Genomic DNA, 26980 nt, shown 5'->3' on the forward strand with positions numbered 1-26980 from the left:
AGCCTGGTGGGCTACACTCTGTGGGGTCACAAAGAATTGGACACGACTGAACGACTAACACAAGAAATGGTATCATTCTTCTTCCCCAACCCTGTTACCTCTGTTTTATTTCCATTGTCCTGAAAGAGAGGGAATGGAATAATAACTGATATCTGTTAAAGTAAATTATATGTCAGAGTTCTGTGGATAATTGTCTTTTCTTTGGCTTTCTTTAAACTCATCTCACAGAGTTTTTAACTCTCTGTCATAGAAGCTTTCTCTTATACATTTAATTCATCTTAGTTTTCTTTCAACTTCTGAACATTTTTGTTTTGCTGAAATATACTTCTTGAGAATCACAAGGTTTCTCTGCAGGGAGATTGATCATTCCTAACAAATGTTTCCACTTCTGCAGTACTAACATCTTTCTTTGGCTTCATTTTCTTTGCTCACCTTCACAAAATACAATATCTATCACCTGGTAGATGTGTCCGCTAGCTGTTTTTGAGTTTATTACCTTGCTTTGTGTTGCGTTTGTGACAAACCATGTGTGACCCAGGAACACAAATTTCTGAGATTTTAATCAAAGCAATCCTTCTTTGTTGGCCATAATTGATGATGACTTTATGACTCCCATTTGAGTTTTGTAAATGTAGTAGATCTTCAATATTTGAAGAACTTCATATCATTCAAACCACTTGACAACTGGCTAGCTGCAATCTTAACTAAAACCAGGTACAGAAAACTTGCAGGATAGATATGGAGAGCTCCTTGTTCTAGGAGTTCTTTTCACCCTCGGATTTCTTTTCAGATTTTAGGAGTCACTATTAACCTTTATGGAATATATGAATATTCATAGACTTAAGTGAAATTGAAGACTTTAATCCTACATTTGTTCTTATATCAGACGGCAACTGAGCTCAAGGTCTACCTTTTGTAGATAATGTGCAAGGATCAGTCTTATCCCTGAATCATTAAGTGCTCAAGGAATCTTCTAATCAGTCAATAAATAGTTTAGTAGAGTACCTGCCTTCATATGGGCTTCCCAAGTGGCTCAGTGATAAGGAGCCTGCCTGCCAATGCATGTGATGTGGGTTCGATTCCTGGGTCAGAAAGATCCCTGGAGAAGGAAATGGCAGCCCACTCCCCTTGCCTGGAAAATCCCATGGATAGAGGAGCCTAGCAGGCTATATAGACCATAGGGTCACAAAGAACTGGGACATGACTGACCACAGAGCACACACTGTCTACAAGATCTGTTAGATGCCAGAGAAGATGTGAAGTTGTAAAGAAGCAAAACATAACAAGGTAGGATGGTGGTCATAAGGACGTGAGGGTAGAGGAGTTGGGGAGATGTTATTAAAGGGTACAGACTTGCAACTAGTAGGTAAGCCCTGGAAATGGAATGCACAGCTTAGTGATTATAATCAACAGTACTGAATTGGAAATCTCAAAGTTGCTAAGAGACTAGAACTTAATTGTCTTCATCAGGAAAGAAATGATAATTGTGTGACATGATAGAAGTGTTAGTAATACTCCAGTAAATGTTAATAATTTTGAGATAGGATGTCAAATCATCCCTTAAGCTTACACAGTATTGTCTTTTATTGAAGTATAGTTGATTCACTGCTTCCCTTGTGGTTCAGCTGGTAAAGAATCTGCTTGCAATGCAGGAGACCTGGGTTCCATCCCTGGGTTGGGGAGATCCCCTGGAAAAGGGAAAGGCTACCCACTTCAGTATTCTGGCCTGGAGAATTCCACAGACTCTATAGTCCATAGGGTCCCAAAGAGTTGGGCATGAATGAGTGACTTTCACTTTACTTTGACTTCACTTCATAGTTGATTCACAGTATTATATGTTTCATATGACAACATAATGATTTAGTATTTTTAAAGCTTATCCTCCATTTAAAGGTTTTATGGAATAATGACTGTATTTCTCTATGTTTCCCATTATATGCTGCTAAGTTGCTTCAGTTGTGTCTGACTCTGTGCGACCCCATAGACGGAAGCCCACCAGGCTCCTCCATCCCTGGGATTCTCCAGGCAAGAACTCTGGAGTGGGTTGCCATTTCCTTCTCCAATGCCCATTATATCCTTGGTGCTTAACTTACATATTGTTTTAATGTCAGTTATATCTCAACAGAAAACCCCCAAAACTACTTTTGAAGGTGGGAAATATTCCTGTGTGGGAATCCTAGTTATTGTAATAATTTCTGTATAATATAATATGTTATTATAATTTATGTATATTGTAATAACTGTATATGTTAATAGTTTACAGTTACCTGGTACAGCAATTTATTCTCAAATGGGTTAATGGGATAGCTCCCCATCATAGGTAATAAATGGTAGAGCTAGGACATGATCCCCCATCTTTTAGCATCAAAGCTAATATTGTTTTGTCTTATGTAGTAGCTCATATACCTCTCATGTACACCCAAGAAAATCAGAGAACGATGCAATAAGATTTTAAGATAGTAAGGGAAATTAAAGTCCATAGGAAAGATCCATGTGAACTGGAATCATCCCTTGCAGGCAGCAATGGTTTTGGCTCGAGAGTCTGAGATGGCAGACTTGTGCAAGGTAGCCCAGATGAGTTTTGCTAGAAAACAAAATGATCTTTTGTAAAGCTGAGGTAGGAAGCCAGTGATTTGCTGAGATTAGTGCATTGATTTTCTGAGATCTTTGGATCTTCATCTGGCATGCACACAGCATTGGCTGTTTTCCAGTTCCAAAAAAGCAGTGATGAATCTTTCAGGAACAGACAAGATATTTTCTTTGACAGCTCTGTTACTGCACATTTTTAAATTTGGTCAGAATTGACAGAGGGTGAGATCCTAAGGACTTACTATATACCTCAAGTGCAAGTGAGGGGAGGATGTGATTGTCCTGGTCTAACCAGAGTCTGTCTTTCATTTTTACCATGCTTGCTTTTCTGTCAAATGTATTCTCCCATCATCTTTAGTATAAAGATGATGTGTGAAGAATAGCTGAGGGATAATTGAAGTAATGTTTGCCTTGGGAGTAATCCTGTATTTTCATGTAGTTGTGGTGATGGAATAAGACTTTTCATTCCGTATCAAATGGTGCTCACTCATGGAAGTCTCTTGGTCTTTAAGGAATTAAATGAGGCTGAATGGTCTCAGAAAAATGACTGGTTCACCTTGTCAATCTTTGAAGTAAATCTTTTCTTTACTCATTGAAAGTAAATGAAGCAATGCAGGTAAACTCTTGCCCTGGACCCAGTTCTGACCAACCTCAAGGAACTGATAGGTGGAGTAAAAGGGGGCAGCACCGCCATGGGCTGACTCATGGGAAGGTGGCCCCTGGATGTTCTCAGCACCTTACAGGTCCTGCCCACCAGGGAAGGGCTTCAGGCAGACTGGCGTGTCCCCAGGATACTAGAAAGGGAAATTTCAAAAGGCTTCCTGACCCAGATGAACTACCTCTCAAGGCAATAAGAGAATTTGCAGGTGGGATTGCCGGCCAGCTGGGAATCATCTTTGTGAAACTGGAGGATGGAAAGTTGCCAGGAAGCTAGAGCAAGATTAATGTGCTCATTTCCCCCAAAGAAGAAAGAGGGTGGAGTTCAGGAACTAATGACCATTGAGCTTCATGTTGCTCTTGACAAAGAACTGTAGACTGCAGGATTTCAATGATGAAGTGAAACATTTTTTAAAGGATGTGATGATCATAAGAATTAGCCAGGGTTCACTAAGGACACAAATTATGCCAGACTGTCCTGACTGCCTCTCCTAATAGGATTATTAGGAAAGGAGATCAGGAAATCCTGTACTCATGGAATATCTAGTTTTCAGCAGGCATTTGTGAGAGACATATGAAGGTGTTGTAGACAAGAAGGATCAATTCAGAGTGGATGATAGTATAGTGAGGTGGATTCATAACCCTTGGGAACTTCCTTGCTGTGGGAGGTTTAATTAATTTATTGAATGGCAAGTGCCAGATTATGTCCCCAAGTCCCATTGGTAAATTGGTTTTTTGAATTTGTAACCCAGTTTTCTATGGACAGTCTCCTTTTTGAACTCATCATGTATTTGTGTAAGAAGTTGGGTGATATGGCTCTTCTATAGGACTGTAATGCTAGAATGAGTTTTGAGCTCCAATATAGAAAACAAAGATACAACCATCTTCCTCTGATGTGGGGTAAGAGGTGGATGATTGGTGATGGACGATAGTGTAGATATGACCACCTTGTTTCCCATGGCATTGTTTCTCCCAAGGGTTAGAGGTAGGAACTGTGGGAACCTGACCTTCTGTCAGTACCACTCAGGGCCCCACAAGTTTGTATCCTTGACAATTAAATTGATGAACACTGGAAACTATTGAAAGTTTTTAAAGTAGAGGAACAACATCATTGGCCAGATTTGTGTTTTAGAAAGATTGCTCTGGCTGCAGGCTGGATAATGGGTTTGATAGGGCAAGACTTTAAATAGAGAGATAAAAGACGATGCCAGTAACCCATATGAGAGAATGGGAGTGGCAAAAATGAAGTAAAGTTGGGTGTATTTGAGAGACATTTGGATAGTAGAATTTATGTGACTTTGTAGTAAATTGAATGTGGGGAAAGAAAGAGAGGAAGGAATCTAGAAAGGATGACTCCCAAGTTTCTGATTTGTGTGTTTAAATGGATAGGGGTAACCTATATTGACCTGGGAGACCCCATAGAGAGAAGGCAAGAGAAAGATATTTCAGCCATGAGGACTCAGAGGTGCCTGAGTGACATCAAACAGAGATGTCCCAGTAGACTAACCAACAAAGTGTGGGGATGAGCAGTTAAGGAGAGAGGTCTGGCTAAAGATACAAAACTGAGTTTATTCATTTCTTTTGCATCCACCAAATGAGGCTCCACTTTAGACACCTTCCTTTTATATATTCTTTTTTTAAGATTGAGGTATAATTGAGAGAGAGTATTATATGTCAGGTATACAAAATGAGTCAATATTTGTATACATTGCAAAGTGATCACCATAATAAGTGTAGCTAATATCCATCACCATACATAGTTTCATTTTTTTTTTCTTGTGATGAGGACTTTTAGGACCCACAGTTGACCCTTGAACAATGTGGGCATTAGGGGCACCAACCCTCTGTGCAGCTGAAAATCTGCATGTAACTTATAGTTCACCTTCTGCTGCAGATTGTGTAGTACTGTAGTATTTTCTGCTGAAAAAAAAAAAAAGCTGTGTGTAAGTGGACTCATGTAATTCAAACACATGTTCTTCAAGGGCCAACTGTATTCTTTTGGCAGCTTTCATATATGCAATTCAGTGTTGTTAACTATGGCCACCATGCTGCACATTACATCCCCATGACTGACTTATTTTATAGCTGGATGTATCTGCCTTTTGAGTCTAAATCAAAGAATTTTTAATGATATTTTACTATATAACGTTTGTTTCCTTAAGAGCATAAGTGCCAGTAAGCTTATATACTTATTCAATTCAAATTATTCTATCAACAAGATTCTTGTTCCATGCAGTTATGACTGTGGTAAGTAAAGAAGGAAATAACACATCAAACTCTCCTAGATATTTCAAAGCATTCTGGTTCATTGTTAATCATGGTAGTTGCCTGGCAAAATAGAATTTATTCAAGTATCTCATGAAGGGTAATCTGCAATGCCTGTTAATTTGCTTCAAGAGAAAATATGGTCTTAGAAATTAATTTTACTCTTCTATTCTGCAGTCTCTGGTGCATGTATGATTAAAGGGAGCAGTTCATACAATTTTCAACTTAACATATTTGAAACCAAACCAGAGCCTAGACATGACATTTTCACATTCTGTTGGTATTTCCATGCCTAGTATCTAAGTTCATTCTGTCCCTTAATTTATTTTGGCTCCAGTCTTTGGCTTCTTCTTTCAAGTAGTTTGCTTTCAGTGTTTACAAGAGTGGACTCCCACAGCCAAAGAAAGGATGGATAATTGATCAGTTGAAAGTGATATTTCCCTTTGTCATGGAGTTAGGGTCACTTTACCATAATTAGTGATATTGTGAAAGTGCAGTAGAATACCTAGGCAGTGTCAGTTACTTGGCTGTTTTCAGTATGCATATGGTGCACACATACAAGATGTCCCTGTGCATTATTTAATGATAATTATTGATAATACTCTATTTCTGAATTCCATAATAAGAAAGATTTCGTTTTAGTGAATTACAATGCAAATGAATGGTCGCTGACCTAAAACTAGGTTTCTGTTAATGTGTTCATGATTCTCTGTTAATACCGAAGTGGAAAGCTGTATTGCTTTTGTGGTGAGCATCGTGAAATGAAATGGATATAATCAGGAGCCTTTCCCTCTCCACTGTTTTCTGCTTTATGTATGAAAGACCTTGATTAAGTTATAGACCATTGTAAAGTTTAAGTCACTCAGTTGTGTCTGACTCTCTGTAACCCCATGAACTGTAGCCCACCAGGCTATTCTATTGATGGAATTCTCCCGGCAAGAATACTGGAGTGAGTTGCCGTTCCTTTCTCCAGGCCATTGTAAAATTAAGCATAAATTTTGATGCTTTGTGTATTTTGGGTACTTTTTGTAGTTAAAGTTTTTCTTTAAATTTTTGGTTGTTTATGCTCATTATATGCCTTTTTACTGCAATATACAGTGGACTTACCCTGGGGCATTCAGATCGGGCACAGAACTCAGATTTTTCCTTTTGAATTAACAGTATTCTAGTAGGAGCTTAACAAATGTTTGTTGAATGAGATCAGTGAATGATTAGATAATGATTATTGATATAATGCTGTGTTAGCAAATAATAAAAACAAAGTCATACTTTCTCTCTTCAACTGTTTCCATCTCTAGATTTAACGTTGCCTATGCCAGAACCTTATAGTCAGGTTTAAAAGATGGTCTTTGGAGTTAGGCTGACTGGGTTCAAATCTGAGCCATCAATTTCTAACTATGTGACCTTGGACCTTGGACAACTATGTGAGAAGCTTTGAACTTGTCTAAATCTCAGGTCCTTCCTCTGTGAATGGTTAGCCCATGTGGATTTTGTTAGCATTAAGTGAGAGAATATATGTAAAGCCTTCAGTGACTTTAGACAGTCAGTGCTTGATAAACATTAGCTACATTGTTTTATCTGCCTCTTCTGCCTGTACTCCACCTTCAGACTACCCAGTAGTCTTATTTTGTTTGTCCCCTAGATTTTTTTTTTCTTAATCAGATTCAATGCCATCTTAGAATATTTGAAGATTTTTTTTTCACCTGTTACAGATTTTCCCATGGTTTCCCAGAGTCATGAGTCATGTATCTTGCTTCAGTGATGCCTCACATTCTACTGAAATTCATCAGTTCCCTAACTAGACCTCCACATATCTGTGATTCTTTGGAATATTTTATTTTGTAGGGGATGCTGCTCTACAGCTATCCTCTCTTCCTTCCTCTCTTCCACAATAAGCCTTCCACTGAATTTATTCATAGGGCATGTTTGGTTCCTTTTTAGAGTTATTTTGCAGAAAGTAAATAAAGCCACGAAACCATTATACGTGCACCTCATACCAGAGCTTCTTTTCCTCCTAAAGAGCTAATTCAAAAGCTTATCTTAAAGAATCTGCCCCTCTTTTGAAGACCCACTGTTTCCATTTCTAACCACATTCAAATAATTCATGTTTTATTTCTTTTTTCTCCCCCTCTTTTCCATTATGCCACATTCTTTAAGATGTGGATGAATGCCTGGAACCAAAGATCTGCACAAATGGTACTTGCTCCAACCTTGAAGGATCCTACATGTGTTCATGCCACAAGGGCTACAGCCCAACTCCAGACCACAAGCACTGTGAAGGTAGGTACTGCGATCAGATTTCTCATTTTATTTGAACTACACTTAAAAACGTGTTAGCGCAACTAGCCTTAAGAAAGGAAACCATAGGATTTGTCATTTATTTAACTGAGCTTCCTAGAGCACATGTTGGTTGGCCTCTGAAAGTGAATCCTCATGGTGGTTAAATTCCTGTTTATTTACATAGAGAAAAACTGAATTTTTTGAGAAATCTATAAACCACAGGTCTATTTAGTTTTTTTCTAGTTGTAAAAACAGTTCTACAACTCTGTGAATATACTGAAAACTATTGAATTGTACAGCTTAAATAGATAAACTATGTGATATATAATTTTTTATTTTAATAATATTGCTATTAAAAATGCATTTGCTATAGAAAATGTAGCAAATGCAGAAAGGTAAAACAGATAATCTCTCAGCCTCATTTGTGGATATTCATATCTCAAGGATGTTTTGTATTATTAAGATTATGTACTGTGTCTGGTTTTCAGTCTTGCTTATTGTTATTTAATAGTATATCATGAGCATCTTTCATTAATAACTCGTTTCAGACATTAGTTTTAAAGGCAGTGTAATATTCCAATGTATTGCTGTTTTTGTATTTTCATTCTGTTCTTCAGATTTTGTAAAGGTGGAATAATTGGGCAAAGTGCTCTGTCTTTAACTATTTCAATAGAACACTACTTTCTAACTTTAAAATGTGTGAACACTTATTATTACATACTTAATCATGTGTTTGTTAAGCATTTGTATTTCCTCTTTTGTATATTTGTTAATATGTTTTACCATTAGTCAAGTTTTTAAGTCAGTGTATATGAACACTTTATATATAAGATATATATATATATGTATATATTTAACATATACACTTTCCTCTAGAATATTAGTGTAATTTGCCCATGGTTTCTCTAATTTTTTAAGTAATTTTAAAGAAGTTTTCATCTTCTCTGTGGTTAATTTGTTTCCTTTCTGCTGTCTTCCATCACTTTTATACTTAAAAGGATACTCTTTCAAAGGAAGGAAGAGGGAATAAGTAAACCTTTTTCTTTGCTTTGCTGTCTCAAGGAAAGTGAAGGGTCTAGGGTGGTAATTAATTTGTCACTGTGGTAGGGAAGCAGTAAACAGATACTCTACTATAGACCTGTAAGAACTGAAGCATCTTCCACGGGCAGTAGGGAGTTCATAGACATTTGAATTTTTGGTGCCTTGTTCCTTTCAGACAGCAGAGTACTAGCCACTCCCAGGACAGCATAGAAAGCAAGCACAGCTCCTTTTTCTCCTGGTCCTTTCCCACATCCACAGCTTGCCTTCTGACTACTTAAGCCAAGCATGTCCTCAGAAAAAGTTAAACTTGAAAATCCCTTGAAAGGTACTCTGGGTGTTTGATGGAAGAAAAACCTCCTCATACACAGGGCTAATGGTGACTAAAGGTCTCAGTGTTAGAAGCCATTATTCGCCATTATTAATCTTTATTTGATTAACAGTATCTGGTTTATTGCCACATCCTGTCATGTTACTTTCTCTTCTTGATCTGCCTGTTTCATCTTACTCATAGAAATGCTTCTAATCTGTGCCCACTTCATATTCCACATTTGTCACTTTCTTCAATTTGCATTCTCTGACCCATGACCCATCCAAATTGATGTCACAACTGCCCTAAGAGTATTCTGTGCTTATTTTGACCCATGATTATCCTGCCCAGCACACCCATCTTTTTACTCACTACTGGCCTAAATCCTGGCTCTTCTGGTGATCCACTGTACAACCTTGGAAAAACAATCTCAGTTTTCCCAAAATCATGCCATCTCTAAAATTCAGGAATTAGACGCTGTAGAGGGAAAATTCAGAGTTAATACATGTTGAATGAATAACTCATGACCACCTTCTTCCTCCTGGCATTGACATCCCAAATGAGCCTGCTCCTCTCTAATCTGTCACCCTACCACCCCAGAATTCACACCATCAGTTGCTATCACCCCCTAGGAACACTTGTATGTTCCAGTCTCTGGGACACTGTGCCGGGCTGCTGCTTCTATTCATCCTTTCTGTCAAGAGTATCAAGGAACCAATGCATTCCAGGCACTGCATGTTACCAAGAGACTATAATCTCTCAAAGATATACTATTCATTGAAAGAGATGCATAGCTGCAACAGCTAATTAGAGTTCATAAAGTACTACGTGATGAAAGTTAAGTCATCAGTGATGTCATGTATTCCTGACATTATGTGAGGACCAGGACACTTTACCTTCTTGCTGTTCTTCCAAAAACCTCTTACTCCAGTCTTAATCATGAGAAAAACACGAGGCAAGTCCAAACTGGGGACATACTATGGATTCCTGGCTCATATCCTCAAGGCAATTAAGATTGTTAAAACAAGGAAGGACGGGGAGATGAGACATCTGAACATGATGTGGTCCCCTGGATAGGATCCTGGAATAGAAAGAGGGCCTGAATGGAAAAACTGGTGAAATCCAAATAAGTTTGGGGTTTAGTTTTTGGATTTTTTTTAAAGGCAGTGTATCATATTCTAGTTTGGATAGTCTGGAGCTGTGTGAGCATGGATAAGTAATCTCATTTCACCAAGCCTTACTTGCTCATCTGCAGGAAGGTAGCAGTAATGGCACCTAGGAGGGTTGATGTGAGGATTGTATGAGATAATAGGATAACGAGATATTGGAGAAATATGGAGGTAATACGTGGAGGATGAGAGAAGGCAGAGGCAGAGCATGACATTCTGCGGTGGATGGTGTTATTCACCAAGTAATAGGCATCTGCAAAGTCCTGTTGCAGCCAGGTACTGTGTGACTAATTCTACTTGCATGCTCCCGAGAAGGCTTTACAGAGGTGTTGCTATTTGAGCTTGGTTTTAAAATATTGAATGCAGAGGGGAGAACCTTAGTAGGCAGAGGAAGCAGCACATAGCAAAGCTTGGAGGTGGGAAAGAACTGTTTTCTCCACTTGCCACTTAAGCGTGCCCTCTACTCTCATTTTCCTGGTGTCTTTCCATTACAGCCTGGGATAAGATCAGGCAAGGTCCCCACCACCTGCTTGAGAAACCTGCATACTCACTGGTTGTGTTTCTTACTCCCCAAAGTCCTTCCTTTTCACAATAACACATTGTATGACATCCTTTCTCTTTATTTTCTAATCTTTCCCAAACGACATCAACTTACAGATGCCAGATTCTTCTCAGAACATAAATCTGTTTTCCAGCACTGCAGTAACTGCCAGTTTGACTCTGTTGATAGTCCTAACTAATATCAGTGTCTTCACCTCCCTAACTCTTTTCAGGTTGTAAATATTAGTACATTATCTAATGTATTGGATTGGCTGACATATTCATTTGGATTTTCCTGAGATGTTACAGAAAAATCTGAACAAACTTTTTAGCCAAGCCAGTATTAATCCACTACTTGTTTGAATCTTTTTGTATTTGTATCTCTGCATCTCTTTGTACACTTTACTGGTATATGTCCTAAATGTATAAATAACTAGAGATAGCCTCTATTTTAACTCCTATCAGGACTTAACCATAGTAATATGTGCAAAAAGTCCTTCAAAGAAAAATACTTTTTATGAAATATAATATTCTCTATTCATCCCTTGGCACAAGAGAGAGAAGACATTTGTCCCACATGCCTATTTTATTGGAAAGTGTTCTTTTGTATAGACATTTTATATCTCAATCAATAAAGAACAAGATGCTTTTTTTTCCTTAAATGCATAGAATTATGCTGCCCTTGTTCCCCTTCGTCCTTTTAAAGACCCAGAGATTACCTTATTCAAGATAACAGAGTTGCCTGGAGTTATTCCAAATGTGTATATCATTACTTATAATGAATTACTTCTGACAGTCTTCCCAACATAAATGAGTAACTTATGTAGGATGTCTGGTGTATCCTGAAAGTACTTGGCATGGAGGGTATGTTTTTGTGGCCACATCTTCACATGGGAATGCTTAGTTTTGTCATCCTCTTTGAGAAAATCAGAAAGAGGCCAAAGCACTAAAAATGTTGTCAGACATTACATGAGATCCAACCAGCTACATGAGCTTTTGTTGGTCTTAAGTTCTTGAACTGATGTCTCAAGTATTTTATAAAATGTGCTGAAAGAAAATATGATGTGGGCTCCTCTTTGCTGACGACCACTTGAAAAGCTAGTAGACTGAATGTTTTGGAAAGGTGTTGAATCATTCGCAAGACAAAATTCTTACTTAATTTCTCTGTTGGTAGTCAATGGTTGACAGCTAGGAATTATATACAAAAGAAGGGATTGATTGCACAAGAAGTGAAACAAAAGTTTCTAGTAAACTAACTGCTAGAAGAAATTAAATCAGAAACAAATTCCTGAACTCTGAATACATTAATAGTCAATGTGAGCTTTTTCAGGTTATGTGGGATAACCTGACTCACCTTGCTTGTATCAGGGTAAAATTCAAAAGGTTAATAATGCCTCACTGGAGGTTAAATGCAACTTTGCTTAGGAAGCAGGTAATTGTCAGTAATATTTAAGGGAAAGAATAATATTTAAGGGAAAGAACTGTGCAGTTGGTCGAGTTCTCCTGGCAAAAACTTGTAGATGCATTTTATTAAATAATAGGATATTTTCGGAAGGAAGCAATGCTGCTGCTGCTAAGTCGCTTCAGTCGTGTCCGACACTGTGCAACCCCATAGACGACAGCCCACCAGGCTCCCCCGTCCCTGGGATTCTCCAGGCAAGAACACTGGAGTGGGTTGCCATTTCCTTCTCCAATGCATGAAAGCGAAAAGTGAAAGTGAAGTCGCTCAGTCGTGTCCGACTCTTAGCGACCCCATGGACTGCAGCCCACCAGGCCCCTCCGTCCATGGGATTTGCCAGGCAAGAGTACTGGAGTGGGTTGCCATTGCCTTCTCCAAGGAAGCAACAGTCAGACATTAATCTTTGGGACCTGGTTTCCTTTTTAGATTAGGACTTCTTTCTCCCACTCTGAGTATAGGGCTGGTGTGTTTTCATCCGTTCTCTCCAGTAATTCTCACGACAAACCTGTAGTGCAGGTGGTGAAGTTCAATACTACCACATTTTAATCATCATAAACTCTCACAAACTGAGTGGCTACTCAGCAGGACGTTCTGAGGCTGTATCTGCATAGACAAGACAAGACAGAGTTACCCAGTTAAATTGGATCAACCTCATGTCCAAAAAAAAACATTTAGAAAATAAGTGCTGCTTCAGCCTCAAGTGTTCAAGTTACTGATGGGTCCAGTCTTTTCTTCATTTATGTAAATTCATTTCCATGATTAGAACACTTACAAAGAATTACGTTCTTTCTCAGTCAATAGCTTTTTGTTTACGCAAGGTATTTTGAAAATTCCTCACTCATCACTTTCTCTTTGACTTTCCAACATCTGTCATCAAAACAGGATCATTTCTCTTGGCTCTCCTTGTTATTTTGAAAATGAGCTCAGTGTCCTTTAACACAATTGTTTGATCTTATACTTTTCCAACTTCTTCTAATATAGTAGAAGTGTCTATTTCCCTCCACAACTGCCTCCATTTTGGTTTTATTTCTAAAGTTCTTGGTAGAGCTTTAATTCTGCCTTCTTTCTTGAAACTCCATAGATCAGCAAGCTGCTTCATAGCCATTATTTTGTGCTTGAGATTCTTTCTTTATCAACTATAAAATATTTCCTATTATGTTTGTGTTATACCCAGAGTGTGAGAGAGAGACATGGCAAAGAGCTTGATGTTGTATTGAACGCACTTTTATTTCATCATAAATTTATCATCTATTTGTAATTATTTGTTTTCTGTAGTCCAGCACACTGAAGTTGATATGAAGAACATCGGTGGGCTGATTCAAATTAAAATGTATCGTGCATCACATAGCAGAAGTACTATTATTTTTGCAATAATAACCCTAGGATGCATTATAGGGGGCAGAACTTTTTTTTTTAATGTTTATTGAAAATTTTCTGTTGTTTTGGGTCATGCCGTAAAAGTCCACCCTGGAAATGGGAGGCTTAGAGGGCAGTAGCTTGGATTAGGGTCTCAAACTTGAGCTAATGGGTGTTCAGATGTAAGACTTAATGTAAAGCAATTGTCACTGTGTTTACAGATATTGACGAATGCCAGCAAGGGACTATGTGCATGAATGGGCAGTGCAAAAACACGGACGGCTCCTTCAGGTGTACCTGTGGGCAGGGCTACCAGCTATCAGCAGCAAAAGACCAATGTGAAGGTAGGTGTGTGGCAACATAAACTGCTGTGATTTCAGTGTAAGGCACCTGCCTTAAAAAAATGTGCACTCAGTAAAGCAAACATGTCAGTGTGTTCCTGAGAAACTACCCAGATGATTGTGTTATTGTGCCAGAAAGCAAGGCACTTACACGTAAGTCAGGGAAATCAATGAAACAGGATTTAAAAAGGCTGAATTTGAAAAATATGGTATTAGTGATCAGTGGCTGGCATTCCTATTGGAAAGAAAAATGGTTGCTCCCTGTGTAATTCCTTATATGCAGAAAATCAATTCTATTAAAATTACATGAAAGTTTCACACAATAGGATTAACATTTACTTAAAGGAATTATGTCTGCCTGGTATTACGTTGTAGAATATTAATAATTTAGTTTTTGTGTGCACTGAGCTTTTAAAATCCTTCCTTTAAAAAAAAATCACTAAAGAAGACTGCTTAGGCCGGCTGAAATCCTGTCTGCCTTGTGCTCAGGGGTACAGTGTGTGCATTGTGCTCTGTTCCTACAGATGACAGTGAGGGTTCTGGGCCTTGCGGGGTTGACCTTAGACTTTAAATAGTTTTTTTCATTGAACTTCATACAGAATTATAAGTTGACCCTTCAACAGCACATGATTGAACTTCATGAGTCCATGTATTTGCAGATTTTTTGGTAAATACTTAGAGTATTACACCATCGGTGGTTGGTTGAATCCTCAGATATAGAAACGTGGATACAGAAGACAAGCTGTCCGGTTAAATGTGGACATTTGACTGTGCGGTGGTCCGTATCTGTAAATTCTGCATCATTCAAGGGTTAACTGTACTGTACTTCTCAGTAAGGAGGATATGTTTCCTGAGTTTAAAGATGCTGTGGTATCGCCTGTGACAAGCACAGATATCCAGAATTCTTGAAAAGAAATGTCATTTAAGAACAGAATACACACTGTACACAATCAGTTGTTTTATTTTAAGGAAACAATTTCTATCGTGTCTGTATGTAAACTTAAGATATTTAATGAGTAGAAAGTTCTCCTGAGGTGGTGTTATAAAAGAGACAAGGTATAATGATACTGTAAAGGGATCTACCAATAGTATCATAACCTTCTTCTATTATCCCTTTCTAGAATATAGAAGGTCGTTACAGTATCTAACCTAGCGGTGAAGACTGATCAGACACATACAAGCACACTCATGTATACAGATTAATTAGGTGCTTTGTTCTTAATTCTAGTCCCTCTCAAAATTCTTTATTTTATGAATACTGGACTGTGCAAATGAATGTGTGGTAAGAGTAGAGGTCCACACATAATATAATAAGGCTATTGTGTTCACAGGCCTTTCTTTTGAAGAGCCTGTGATGTCACTCCAAGAGAGAAGTCAGACCCAGGAGAATCACTCACTAGGTTAGCAATAGGGTCACACCAAAATTTGAGGAAAAAGTAAAATAAAAACACATGTACTCCACTGTTCATTGCAGCACTGTTTGCTAGGACATGGAAGCAACCTAGATATCCATTGACAGGTGAATGGATAAAGAAACTGTGGTACATATATACAATGGAATATTACTTAGCCATAAAAGGAACACATTTTAGTCAGTTCTAATGAGGTGGATGGACCTAGAATCTATTATGCAGAGTGAAGTAAGTCATAAAGAGAAAAACAAATATTGTATATTAACGCATATATGAAATCTAGAAAGATGGTACTGTTGAACCTATCTGTGGGGCAGCAGTGGAGGTGCAGACATAAAGCACAGACTTATGGACACGGGAGGATGGGGGGAAGGAGAGAGTGCGATGAATGGAGAGAGTAGCATGGAAACATACACTACCATATGTAAAATAGATAGCCAATGCGAATTTGCTGTATGACTCGGGGAACTCAAACTGGGGCTCTGTAACAACCTAGAGGGGTGGGAAGAGGTGGGAGGGGTGTTCAAGAGGGAGGGGGCATATGTATACCATGACTGATTCATGTTGATGTATGGCAGAAACCAATGCAATATGGTAAAGCAATTATCCTTCAATTAAAAATAAGTAATCACGTTGCCAGATGTAGGCCCATATATGTAAATATAATCAACAAAGTTTATCAGCAACCTACATGAATTAAGTGCCTGCTGATTGGTAAAATATTACGTCATCTGAAGAGCAGTAAAGAGTGTGGTAGACATGGGCTCTGCCTCAAGAAACTTAAAATCTAATGGTCAAAGCAGGTGATGAAATATATGGAATACATTACTTTGCCTTTTGTATGTGGATATGATGCAGGCATGTGAGTCTGAGCTCAGGGTTGTGGTTACAGAACAAATAATCTCTAGCAGAAGATGTGAGCATCAAGGAAGAAAGATTCAGAGGAAATGTAGGTATCAGATAGGCTGAGAGCAGGGAAGGACCATTGTATGTTGCTATTTTCCAATAAAACTTTATTAACAATAGGCAGTGGTAGGCTATAGCTTGCTGTTCCATGCTTTAGGCTATCATAGGCCATAGTGCTTTTAAACTCAGAGTGTTATACTTGAATCTATAGAAGGAATTCTAAGAAGCTTTATTGTGATTCCCAGATTACAGCCAAGCATTTGCCCCTCATCAGTGCCCAGTGGATACATGTGTACAGATTCTTAGCTCATTGCTCATCTGGTTTTCCCTACTGAAATATTAATGAGTGACCTTTTTACTAGAGTTCAGTCTGAGTCACATGATAAAAATTCTAAATGAATTAGAAATCAGATGGTTTACAGATCTCCTTTACATGAATGATTAAAAACTCACTTTTAGGGATTTCCATGTGGTCCAGTGGTTAGGAATCTGCCTTCTAATACAGGGAATGTAGGTTTGATCCCTGGTTGGGGAACTAAGATCCCGCATGCTGCAGGGCAACTGGACCTGTACACCATAGCTAGAGAGAAGCCTGCATGCGGCAACGAAGATCTCATCTGACACAGGCAAATAACTATTTTTTAAAAACCTCCCTTTTAAAGCACCACTTCTAAGTTTCCTTGTACTCTCTTGCTCACAGATATTGATGAGTGCCAGCACCACCATCTCTGCAGTAACGGGCAGTGCAGGAACACGGAGGGCTCCTTCCGCTGCGTTTGTGACCACGGTTACAGAGCATCCGCCCTTGGAGACCACTGTGAAGGTGAGAGTTGCTCTTGGTTACAGAATCATAAAATGCCAGAATCAGGATCAGGGAAATCTGAACATCATCCTGGCTTCTGTCCTCAGCCCCATACTTTTGATTTCACGGTTGAGGACTTTTGATCCCTGTGAGGTATTTTGCCCAAGGTCACACAAATAATGCAAAGAAATGCGAGGATCCAGGTTTTGTCTGCCCTGCTCGGAGCAGTTTTTCAGAAAAGTTATGCCAGCTAAGTGTGTAAAGAAGCAGTGTAACTTTTCTCAGCTACGGATACTTTATCCTGAGTATCTCATTCTGTATAGCATCCATTGGGGTGCAGGACCAATGGTCCCAATGGTCCAAGTAAGCAAAGATGAGTTAATTTTCCAGATAACTGTAAAATTTTAAAAGTCAGACTTTAATTTAGAGCTTTTCACATAAAATATTTCTAAAAGATATCCCATTGTGAGTCTTCACCCACTTTCACTACCTGCCTTGGCTCAGAGCCCCTCTGAGGTGGTCGGGGTTGCTATAGCCACCTGTCACCATCCTGGTGCTTGTGAATTCTCTGGATTCACTGTCCACCCAAGTAATGGCATTTTTTTCCAGTTTATCTACTGATTTGCTACTGTTAGATCCTATCAGTTGTGAAACAAGGTATGTGAACACAACAGAGTTTGCCTCACACAGTAAGGTAGAGTAGCATGAGGTTCTGAACCCCACATTTTGTAGATGAGAATAAGCTTGTTTAGTGACTGGTTTTGTGACACATACTTCAGTGGCTCCAAATACTTTTCAGTTCCAAGGGTTGGGAAAGATCAACTGTATTATATAGCATCCTTCTCCTCTGACCAGAGAACTTGACACATACAGTCACAACTTGTCTGGAGGGCAAGTGGGGGCAGTTTCCAAGGTGTTAAAATGTACATTATTGTTGAATCAGTGAATCATCTTCTAGGATTTTATCCTAAGGTGGTAATGTTCTTTGAAGAGTTAGTACAACCAGTGAAAAGTTGTAATCAACGTACCTATTGAAAAAGTAGGCAGATGATCAAGTGATAAGTTGAAAGAGCAATAATTGATTTTCTGAGAACTGTGAATGGGGAACATGACAATATCTGGGTAAATGTTGATGATTCGACATTTACCAGGATGGAAGAGGCAGTCGTATTCCCAGGAAGCAGTCATGGAAGGGTCTATTTGGGAAGTGGGTAGGTGGCAGGGCACATGCCAAGGCACTGAAAACCAACACGGACCCCAGTATGTGCTCTGTCTGCCCTGTTTCCTGGCCTAGCCGAGAGGATAACCAGCTCACTGAGTGAATCTTGGGCAATAGGTCCTTGTTATGGGATATGTCCCTCTTATTTTGGCTGTTTTAATGTGTAACCATTTCACCAGGAGGCTAATATTTTTTATTCTAAAACCATTATGTGAAGAGCCAAATAAAAACTTTTACTCAGCTTGCTTTTCATTATTAGTATATATGTTCCATAAGAAAGCTTCTTTTCAGAAAAAGAAAAATTTGAGAGGTACCAAAGAGAAAAGTAGAAATTGATTAAACAAAAAGCTACATAATAAAATGGACCAATTTCATGTAAATCTCAGAAGAAAGAAAGAAATCCAAAAGGATTTGAGCAGTATAGAGCAAATTAAAACATGAAAAGACAGTAGTACATTTGTATCTAAAATAGATTGGATCAAATCATTGAAATGGGTACTTTTTAAAAGAAAATTTAAATCATCAAAATCAACCCAAGAAGCAAAACATCTGAAATAACCCATATCCCTACAAGAAATTGGGAAATGTATTGAAAGATTATCTTCAAAAGATAGAAAGAAACCTTCTTTTTAAGCATATCATCAGACCCTTTTCAAATCAGGGCTAATTTCTCTACTGTTCTGGATTATAAATAGGACTGGAGTCCATTCAGTACTTCAGAGCTCCCTTGAAACGATAATAGGACTTCAGCCCGCTAATGCCCAACAAGCACTGTTTCCAATCCTTCCTAATCGTACTCAGCTGTAATTAACTGAGCTGTGACTGTTCACATGCCTCTCGCAGCTGTGAAAGGAAGAGCCATCTTTCTTGTTGGCGTTTATATTTACATGTGTAATATTCTTCTAATAACTCTGGCAGGGACTGTGTTTTCTTACACTATCATCCTGCAGTCCTGCTGGACTGCTCATGGGAGTCAGAATCCCAAGTATTGTGCTAATCTCCGTACGCTCTCTACTCCAGCACACTCAGTAGCCACTCAGTCTGTGATGCTGTGTGGCCTCCGTTGTCCTGGTGATTAGAGATGTTTGGCATCTCAGTCCTCAAAGGCTCTGCCTCTGACTTGTCTTCCTCCAGGCACAGTCTCTGCTCCTGTGCCTACCTTGGAGCAGTAACTTGTGGTTGCTGTATGCTAGTCCCTTGCAAAGCCTGAGAAAAAGATTCATACTGTCTTCCTTGTAGGCCTTCTCTCTGTTGGTCATTTCTTTGCAGACCAAGTCGAAACAGGGAAATGCTGGTATTTCTTACCTTCTGACATTTCTTTCCAAGTCAAAGTCATCCCCCATTTATTCTTTTATGCATTTATTCAACAAATTTTTGGGACTTCCCTGGTAGTTGAGTGGCTAAGACTCCACGCACCCAGTGCTAGGGGCATGGGTTCGATCCCTGATCAAGAAACTAGATCTTGCTTGCCGCAGCTAAAGATCCCACATACTGCAACTAAGACCTGGCACAGAGAAATAAATAAACTAGGTAAGTAAATTTTTAAAAACAACAGCAACAACAAAAACAAACAAAAACCCAAATATGTGAGTGACAAGGATGTGCCAGGCACTCCTCTAGGTGCGGGATATACAGCAGTAAACTAAACAAGAAAAAAAGTCTTGCCCTTGGGTAGCTTACATTTCATTTGTGAGGGAGAAAACAATAAACATGATAAATAAGTAAACTATATAGTTTGTTAAATAGCAATAAATGTTAAGTGGAAAATTAAAGTAGGGTACATGAGGAGTGCTGAGGGAAGGAGGGAGAGTTTTAAATAAGTAGGCAAGCAGCAGCTAGTCTGAGATGATGACATTTGATTATGGGGGGAGTGTTCCATGAAAAGCCTTTGTGGAGGGAATTAGGAACTTGGTCATTTTAAATTTGCGATGCCTATGATGACTATCCAAATGAAGATATCTGAAAGGCAATTGGACTTACGTGTTTGGAATTCAGCAGTAAGTTCTGAGCTGGGATTCATCAGCATGTAGACAGTGTTTAAAGCCATGAAGTTGGATGAAATCACCATGGGAGTGTATGTAGCTAAGAGAGAAGTGGTCCAAAGACTGTCATGGTCCCTCATTTAGAAGTGAAGAGGTGATAGGAACAAGCAAAGGGGATTGAGAAAAAGTGGCAAGTGAAGGAGGAAAACCAGAATCCAAGAGATGAAAGTGTTTCAAAGAGGGAGTAATGAACCTGTGTTAAACATTGCCGCTAGGCAAGATGAGGACCAAAAGTTGATGGGATTTAGCAAAGTGGAGGTCACTGGTGACTGGCAGCAGTCTCAGTGGAGAGGTGACCACGACTGATTGGTGCTTTCTTTAAAGCCTCCTGGCCAACTACAGGAAATCTTTTCTTTCCTAGAAGAAGTCGCTCTTTCATATTACCCTCAGCAGCGGTGCTGGACAATCCCACATTGGGCTCTCTTAATATTCCAGCTACTTTTTTTTTTTTTTTTTTTTTTTTTTACTTTCTAGAGGTCTTGCAAAAATATGTAAACTAAACCAGATTCTAATGTAATGAACTGTTTTAAAATCTGTCCAATTGTTTTTGAACTTTTAAAAATGCTTTCTTTTCTTCACATATATTATTTCTCCTAGACTTTGGAAAGTGAAAGAAAATTATTTTAGGGAGAGGTGAACAAAGCTGATAGATTTCCATTATGCTAGGGAATACTAGGTAATGGAGTGTTGTTCCTTAAATTCATATCCTTGGTATTCTACTTGCTGTATTTTGATTTGAAATTTTTCACATAATGCTAATGGTCAGAGGTGCCGTTTCTTATTTTGTCTCAGTTTCCCAAAGAGCAAAGAAAGAAAGGTAAATCTAAATGTGGATCTCTTACTCAACACCCATTAGGATGCTGCTGCTGCTGCTGCTAAGTCACTTCAGTCGTGTCCGACTCTGTGCAACCCCATAGATGGCAGCCCACCAGGCTCCCCTGTCCCTGGGATTCTCCAGGCAAGAACACTGGAGTGGGTTGCCATTTCCTTCTCCAATGCATGAAAGTGAAAAGTGAAAGTGAAGTCGCTCAGTTGTGTCCGACCCTCAGTGACCCCATGGACTGCAGCCTTCCAGGCTTCTCCATCCATGGAATTTTCCAGGCAAGAGTACTGGAGTGGGGTGCCATTGCCTTCTCTGCCATTAGGATGGCTGTGAAGCTATTAGAATAAATATGGAACAGTTGGAACTCTCCTACCTTGCTGGTGGGATTGTAAAATGATGAAATCGAATTAGAAAACTTCAGAAGTTAAATCTACTATGTGGCCCAGCCATTCTACCCCTCAGAAGCTACTCAAGGAAAAGCACATGTTAACACAAAGATTTGCATATGAATAAAAATGTCAGTCACAATAGCAAAACTGTAAGCAATCCAAGTACTCAGCCCAAGAGAAGGGTAAAGAAATCAGGAGACATTCATACAACAGAACACTACTCAGCAATGATGAGGGGAGAGCTACTGATACATGTGACAAACCAGGATGACTCAAAAACACTACGCTGACCAGAAGCAGCCACACAGAAAAGGGGTACAAGGAAACCTTTGGGGGCATTGGAAATGCCTGTACATTTTTTGGTAATGGTTGGTCCAGATTTTTCCTTTAATACATGTTTTATGGCAAAGATCCACCAACAGTAGACTAGAATATTCCCATTTGTCTCAACTACTTCAAAATCATGAAATTAGCAGAAAGTTTGGTCTTAAGAATTATTTTCACAGAATTTATATCTAAGAGCCTTTTCCCAGTTAAATTTTGTTTTAGGAATCTTGATATGCCAAAGGTCAGTTAACCAGTGAATATACCAGTTGTTGATGCATTCAGGCTTTGTAAGAGACACTTAGTCCTCCGTGCTATTATCTTTCTTAATTGTATTTGTGCATATTTCCTTTACTGACTCTTTGATGGCAATTAAAACACCCAAGGCACAAGGTTAACAGGAATGGAGATTAGACAAAAAGACAAAGGAAAATGTCTCCAGACTTTGCTTGTCACTACAGAATAACATTCTTAGAAAGGTGTTTTATTCATTCCTTTAAAAAATGTTGTATTTGCAATGGTGTAAGAATCCAACAGTGGATCCTAAGAGATATAAATTGATACAGAAATGCCTGTGCCTTGGTTGTGATGGTGGTTACAAGCATGTGTTTGCATTTGTCAGAGCTCATTGAATTGGACTCTTAAATGCATTTGTTATATGTAAATTACACTTAAATGAAGTTGGAAAAACACTAAAAAAGTAGTAAACTATTTTAGTTGTGACAGTCACATCAGCTGTGGTTTACATTTTAGGATCAGTATTCAGAAACACTTTGAAAATGGGTGAACTTCATAATAATTTCTTTTGATAGAGTGAAATTATAAGGTGCTTCTCTTTTATCTGCCTCATGAATGGTACAGAGGGCAGTTAATTACTTGTTTGGATTCTATGAGAAGTACTTAATTCCATGTGCCCACATTTTCAACCAGACAGCAAGGAGAATAGACTGCAATAGTCTTCACATTCAGTTCGGGACATTTTCATGTATTTTAGTTGTTGTTCCGTCGCTAAGTCTTGTCTGACTCTTTGCGACCCTATGGACTGTAGCACACCAGGTTTCCCTGTCCTTCATCATCTCCCGGAATTTGTTCAAACTCATGTCCATGGAGGCGGTGATGCCATCTAACCATCTCTTCCTCTGTCGTCCCCTTCTCCTGCCTGCAGTCTTTCCCAATATCAGGTTCTTTTCCAATGAGTCTGTTCTTCACATCAGGTACCAAAGTATTGGAGCTTCAGCATTAGTCCTTCCAATGAATATTCAAGGTTTCTTTAGGATTGACTGGTTTGATCTCCTTGCAGTCCAAGGGACTCTCAAGAGTCTTCTCCAGCACTTGAAGTCCAGCACAATTTGAAAGCATCAATTCTTGGGTTCTCAGCCTTCTTTATGATCCAACTCTCCCATCCATAGCTGACTATGGAAAAGCAATAGCTTTGACCTTTGTCAGCAAAGTGATGTCTCTGCTTTTTAATATGCTGTCTAGGTTTGTCATATCTTTTCTTCCAAAAAGCAAGAGTCTTTTAATATCATGGCTGCAGTCACCATCCACAGTGATTTTGGAGCTCACGAAAATAAAGTCTGTCACTGTTTACATTTTTTCCCCTTCTGTTTGCCATGAAGTGATGGAACCAGATGCTGGGATCTTAGTTTTTTGAATGTTGAATTTTAAGACAGTTTTATCACTCTGCCCTTTTACCTGCATAAAAAGGAGCTTTAGTTACTCTTCACTTTCTCCCGTTAGGGTGGTATCATCTGCATATCTGAGGTTGTTGATATTTCTCCTGGCAATTTTGATTTCAGCTTGTGATTCATCTAGCCTGGCATTTCACATGATGTATTCTGCATAGATGTTAAATAAGCACAGCGACAGTATACAGCCTTGATGTACTCCTTTCCCAGTTTTGAACCAGTCGGTTGTTCCGTGTCTGGTTCTTACTGTTGCTTCTTGATCTGCATACAGGTTTTGCAGGAGGCAGTTAAGGTGGTCTGGTATTCCCATCTCTTGAAGAGTTTTCCACAGTTTGTTGTGATCCACGTAGTCAAAGGCTTTAGTGTAGTCAGTGAAAACAGAAGTAGATGTTTTTCCAGAATTCTCTTGCTTTTTGTATGATCCAGTGGATGTTGGCAATTTGATGTCTGGTTCCTTTGCCTTTTCTAAATTTAGCTTATGCATTGGAAGTTCTTGGTTCACGAACTGTTGAAGCCTAGTTTGAAGGATTTTGAGCATTACCTTGCTAGCATGTAAAATAAGTGCAGTTGTATTTTAGTAGTAATCTTATTTGCAAGAAATACCATAACATACCAAATTCTGAGTGAACAAAGAAGGTTTTGTCCTTTAGGTTTCTTCAGTGCTAATAATTTGAATCTTACACATACAACGGAATCGAGACTCATGGAGTGTGTTAGGAATAATGAACTTTGATAGGAGTAATTGAGGTTATAAACAACCCTTGTGAAAGATCTGCCTCAAGTTCATGCAGTGAGCGGGGTCATTAATTGTCTTACATGCTCACAGTCAAGACTCATTAGTGCTTACATAAACCGTTTTTAGTTGGACATATGTTACAAGTATATACATTTTTAAGAAGTCCAGACAGCATTATACCTGTTTGTGATAACTTCTGAGTAAATGACTTCTGATTTTGCTCATTCCGTTGCCTTCCAAAAACTCCTCTTATTACCCCTCTGCCACTGTTCATGCTGCTGTCAAGGCTTCAAGTAAGTTCCTTCTATTACACAAGCTACCTTTAATCTTCACAGTATCTTTCTCTAAATTCATGTGACTCTGGAAGTTGGTACTATTCTTGTGACATATATCTTTGACAATTCTTAAATTATTTTGAACTTATAAATCAACTCAATATTTTTGTGTTTACTTTTATAATACAATTTGGGGATTTTTTTTTTTGTACAATCATTTTTCTTTGGAGGCAGGGAGCATGCCAGATATTTTAAAATCTTTCCTGTGATGTGTAATACAGGATCTTGTATAGCATCTGTTTATATTGTACAAATTTTAAAAGCTAAAATCCTTTCAAAATGTTTCATTTTTAATAACTCTAAAAGGTAAACAGTCATTCATTTAAAATCATGCATTACCAGAGATGTAAAATAATCGTTTATGTGAGTCTAGTGTGTAAAGATAAGGAAAATGTTTTTCTTAATACAGTTTGTCTTATACATCTTGTAAATTGACTTGTAGATATCAATGAATGCTTGGAGGACAAGAGTGTTTGCCAGGGAGGAGACTGCATTAATACTAAAGGGTCCTATGAATGTACTTGTCCAGATGGATTCCAGCTAAATGACAATAAAGGATGTCAAGGTAAACTTCTTTCTTTGCTTTTTAAATTATAATTTACATAATTACTCAGTTCTGTGTTGCTTCCTGATAATAGTTCACAGTTTTACCACTGTATATATAAATGAGCTATGAAAATTTTTAATAATTTTATTTATAAGTATTATTATAATTTTTTTGAGTCTACATCAAGTACAGGATGTTCCTGCTTTGCACTGCACCAAACTAACTAAAACGCGTGCATTTTGGAACTGTGTCCTAGCTTTGCGTGATTCTGTGATAACTATGATCACCTGTGCTTTGCTGTACTTTCCTTCCATTGGCCAACCTTGGTATTTCATTCTAAGTTACCTTTTCATTTTTACATATCCTTCATGGGCCTATTTCATTTTGTCCCATAACATGTTTCTGCTTTTTTGTTTTTCCTGATCCCTGTTTTTACTCAGTATCTAGCTTTCCCTCTCCCCAAAAAAGCCTAATTAATAATTTGGTCATAATTACAGAGGACAGAATTTTATATTTTTTCAAAGTGCTATCACATTTGATCTCCCGAACAGCTGTCCTCCTCCCCTTATCTGCTGTTTGTTACCTGCAGTCAGCTGTGGTCTGAAAATAGATGGAAAATTCCAGAAACAATTCACAAATTTTAAATTGCTTGCTGTTCTAATGAGTATGTGAAATCTCATGCTATCCCGTTTCATCCTGCTCTGGATGTGAATCATCCTTTTGCCCAGCACATCTCACCTGTTAGTCACTTAGTAGCCATCTCTACCGTCATCAGATCCGCTGTTGAGGCACCATAGTGCCTGTGTACCAGCAACTCTTATCTTACCTCATTATGGTTCCAGAGAACAAGGGTAGTGATGCAAACCATTTGGATATACCAAAAAGAAGCCATAAGGGTATTTTTTCTTTTAATGAAGAAGTGAAAGTTCTTAAGAAAAAAAAATCCTATTTTAAGGTTGCTAAGATCAATGGCAACAAAAGAACAAATCTTTTATCTGTGATACTGTGAAGAGAGAAGAAGAAATTCATTCTGTTTTTGTTGTTGACCCTCAGGCTGCAAAAGTCATGGCCACAGTGCATGCTAAGTCCTTATAATGAAAAAGGCATTAAACTTGCACAGTAAGATAATTGAAAAGAGAGAGAAATTGTGTTCACATAACTTTTATTTTGGTATACTGTTCTCATTCTATTTTATTATTAGTAGTTAATCTCTTGCTGTGCCTTATTTATCAATTAAAATTTATTATATGTATATATAAGAAAAAAGTAGTGTATACATGGTTTGGTACTATCCATAATTTCAAGTATCCAACCGGGGGTCTTATAACGTGTTCTCTGGGGATAAAGGAGCACTCACTGTACAGTGGACACAGGTACTAATAAGAGCACAGCACCGATCACAACACGGTTTTAACTAAATGCCTGTTGTGTGCCTGTTACTGTATTACCTCACTTGATTTGTAGAGAATCGAGGAGGAAACTTTTATCCATTTTGTGATTGAGTAACGGAAGCTCAGAGATGTTAATTAGCATGCTCCTCACTAAGAAGTAATTGAACTGAGATTTGAACCTAAGATCTTTCCCCTTTATTTTCTCTACATTGCCATGCCAATTATTGTTACATGTATAGCCAAAGGAAAGCAGACAGATTCAGTGATTCCGCCCCCCCAGTATAATGCAAAGAGTTATTTTTTACATTGTGATTAAAAAGTCACATTTGTTCCAACATTTTTAGCTATACCTAATTACCCTA

At 38.4% G+C, this 26980-nt stretch overlaps 1 protein-coding gene across 17 annotated transcripts in view; it reads left to right on the forward strand.

The window, feature by feature from the left end:
• LTBP1 (latent transforming growth factor beta binding protein 1) overlaps positions 1–26980 on the forward strand; it is a 458940-nt gene that overhangs the window by 333896 nt on the left and 98064 nt on the right. For all 17 annotated transcript variants that reach the window (XM_044925805.2, XM_025260861.3, XM_044925802.2 and 14 more), the window contains 4 exons: positions 7669–7791; positions 13885–14007; positions 17023–17145; positions 25123–25245. In XM_044925805.2, coding sequence (XP_044781740.2) covers positions 7669–7791; positions 13885–14007; positions 17023–17145; positions 25123–25245 — 492 coding nt within the window. The remainder of the gene's footprint in view (positions 1–7668; positions 7792–13884; positions 14008–17022; positions 17146–25122; positions 25246–26980) is intronic.

This window comes from Bubalus bubalis, chromosome 12, assembly GCF_019923935.1.
Source record: "Bubalus bubalis isolate 160015118507 breed Murrah chromosome 12, NDDB_SH_1, whole genome shotgun sequence".
NCBI classification, from domain to species: domain Eukaryota; kingdom Metazoa; phylum Chordata; class Mammalia; order Artiodactyla; family Bovidae; genus Bubalus; species Bubalus bubalis.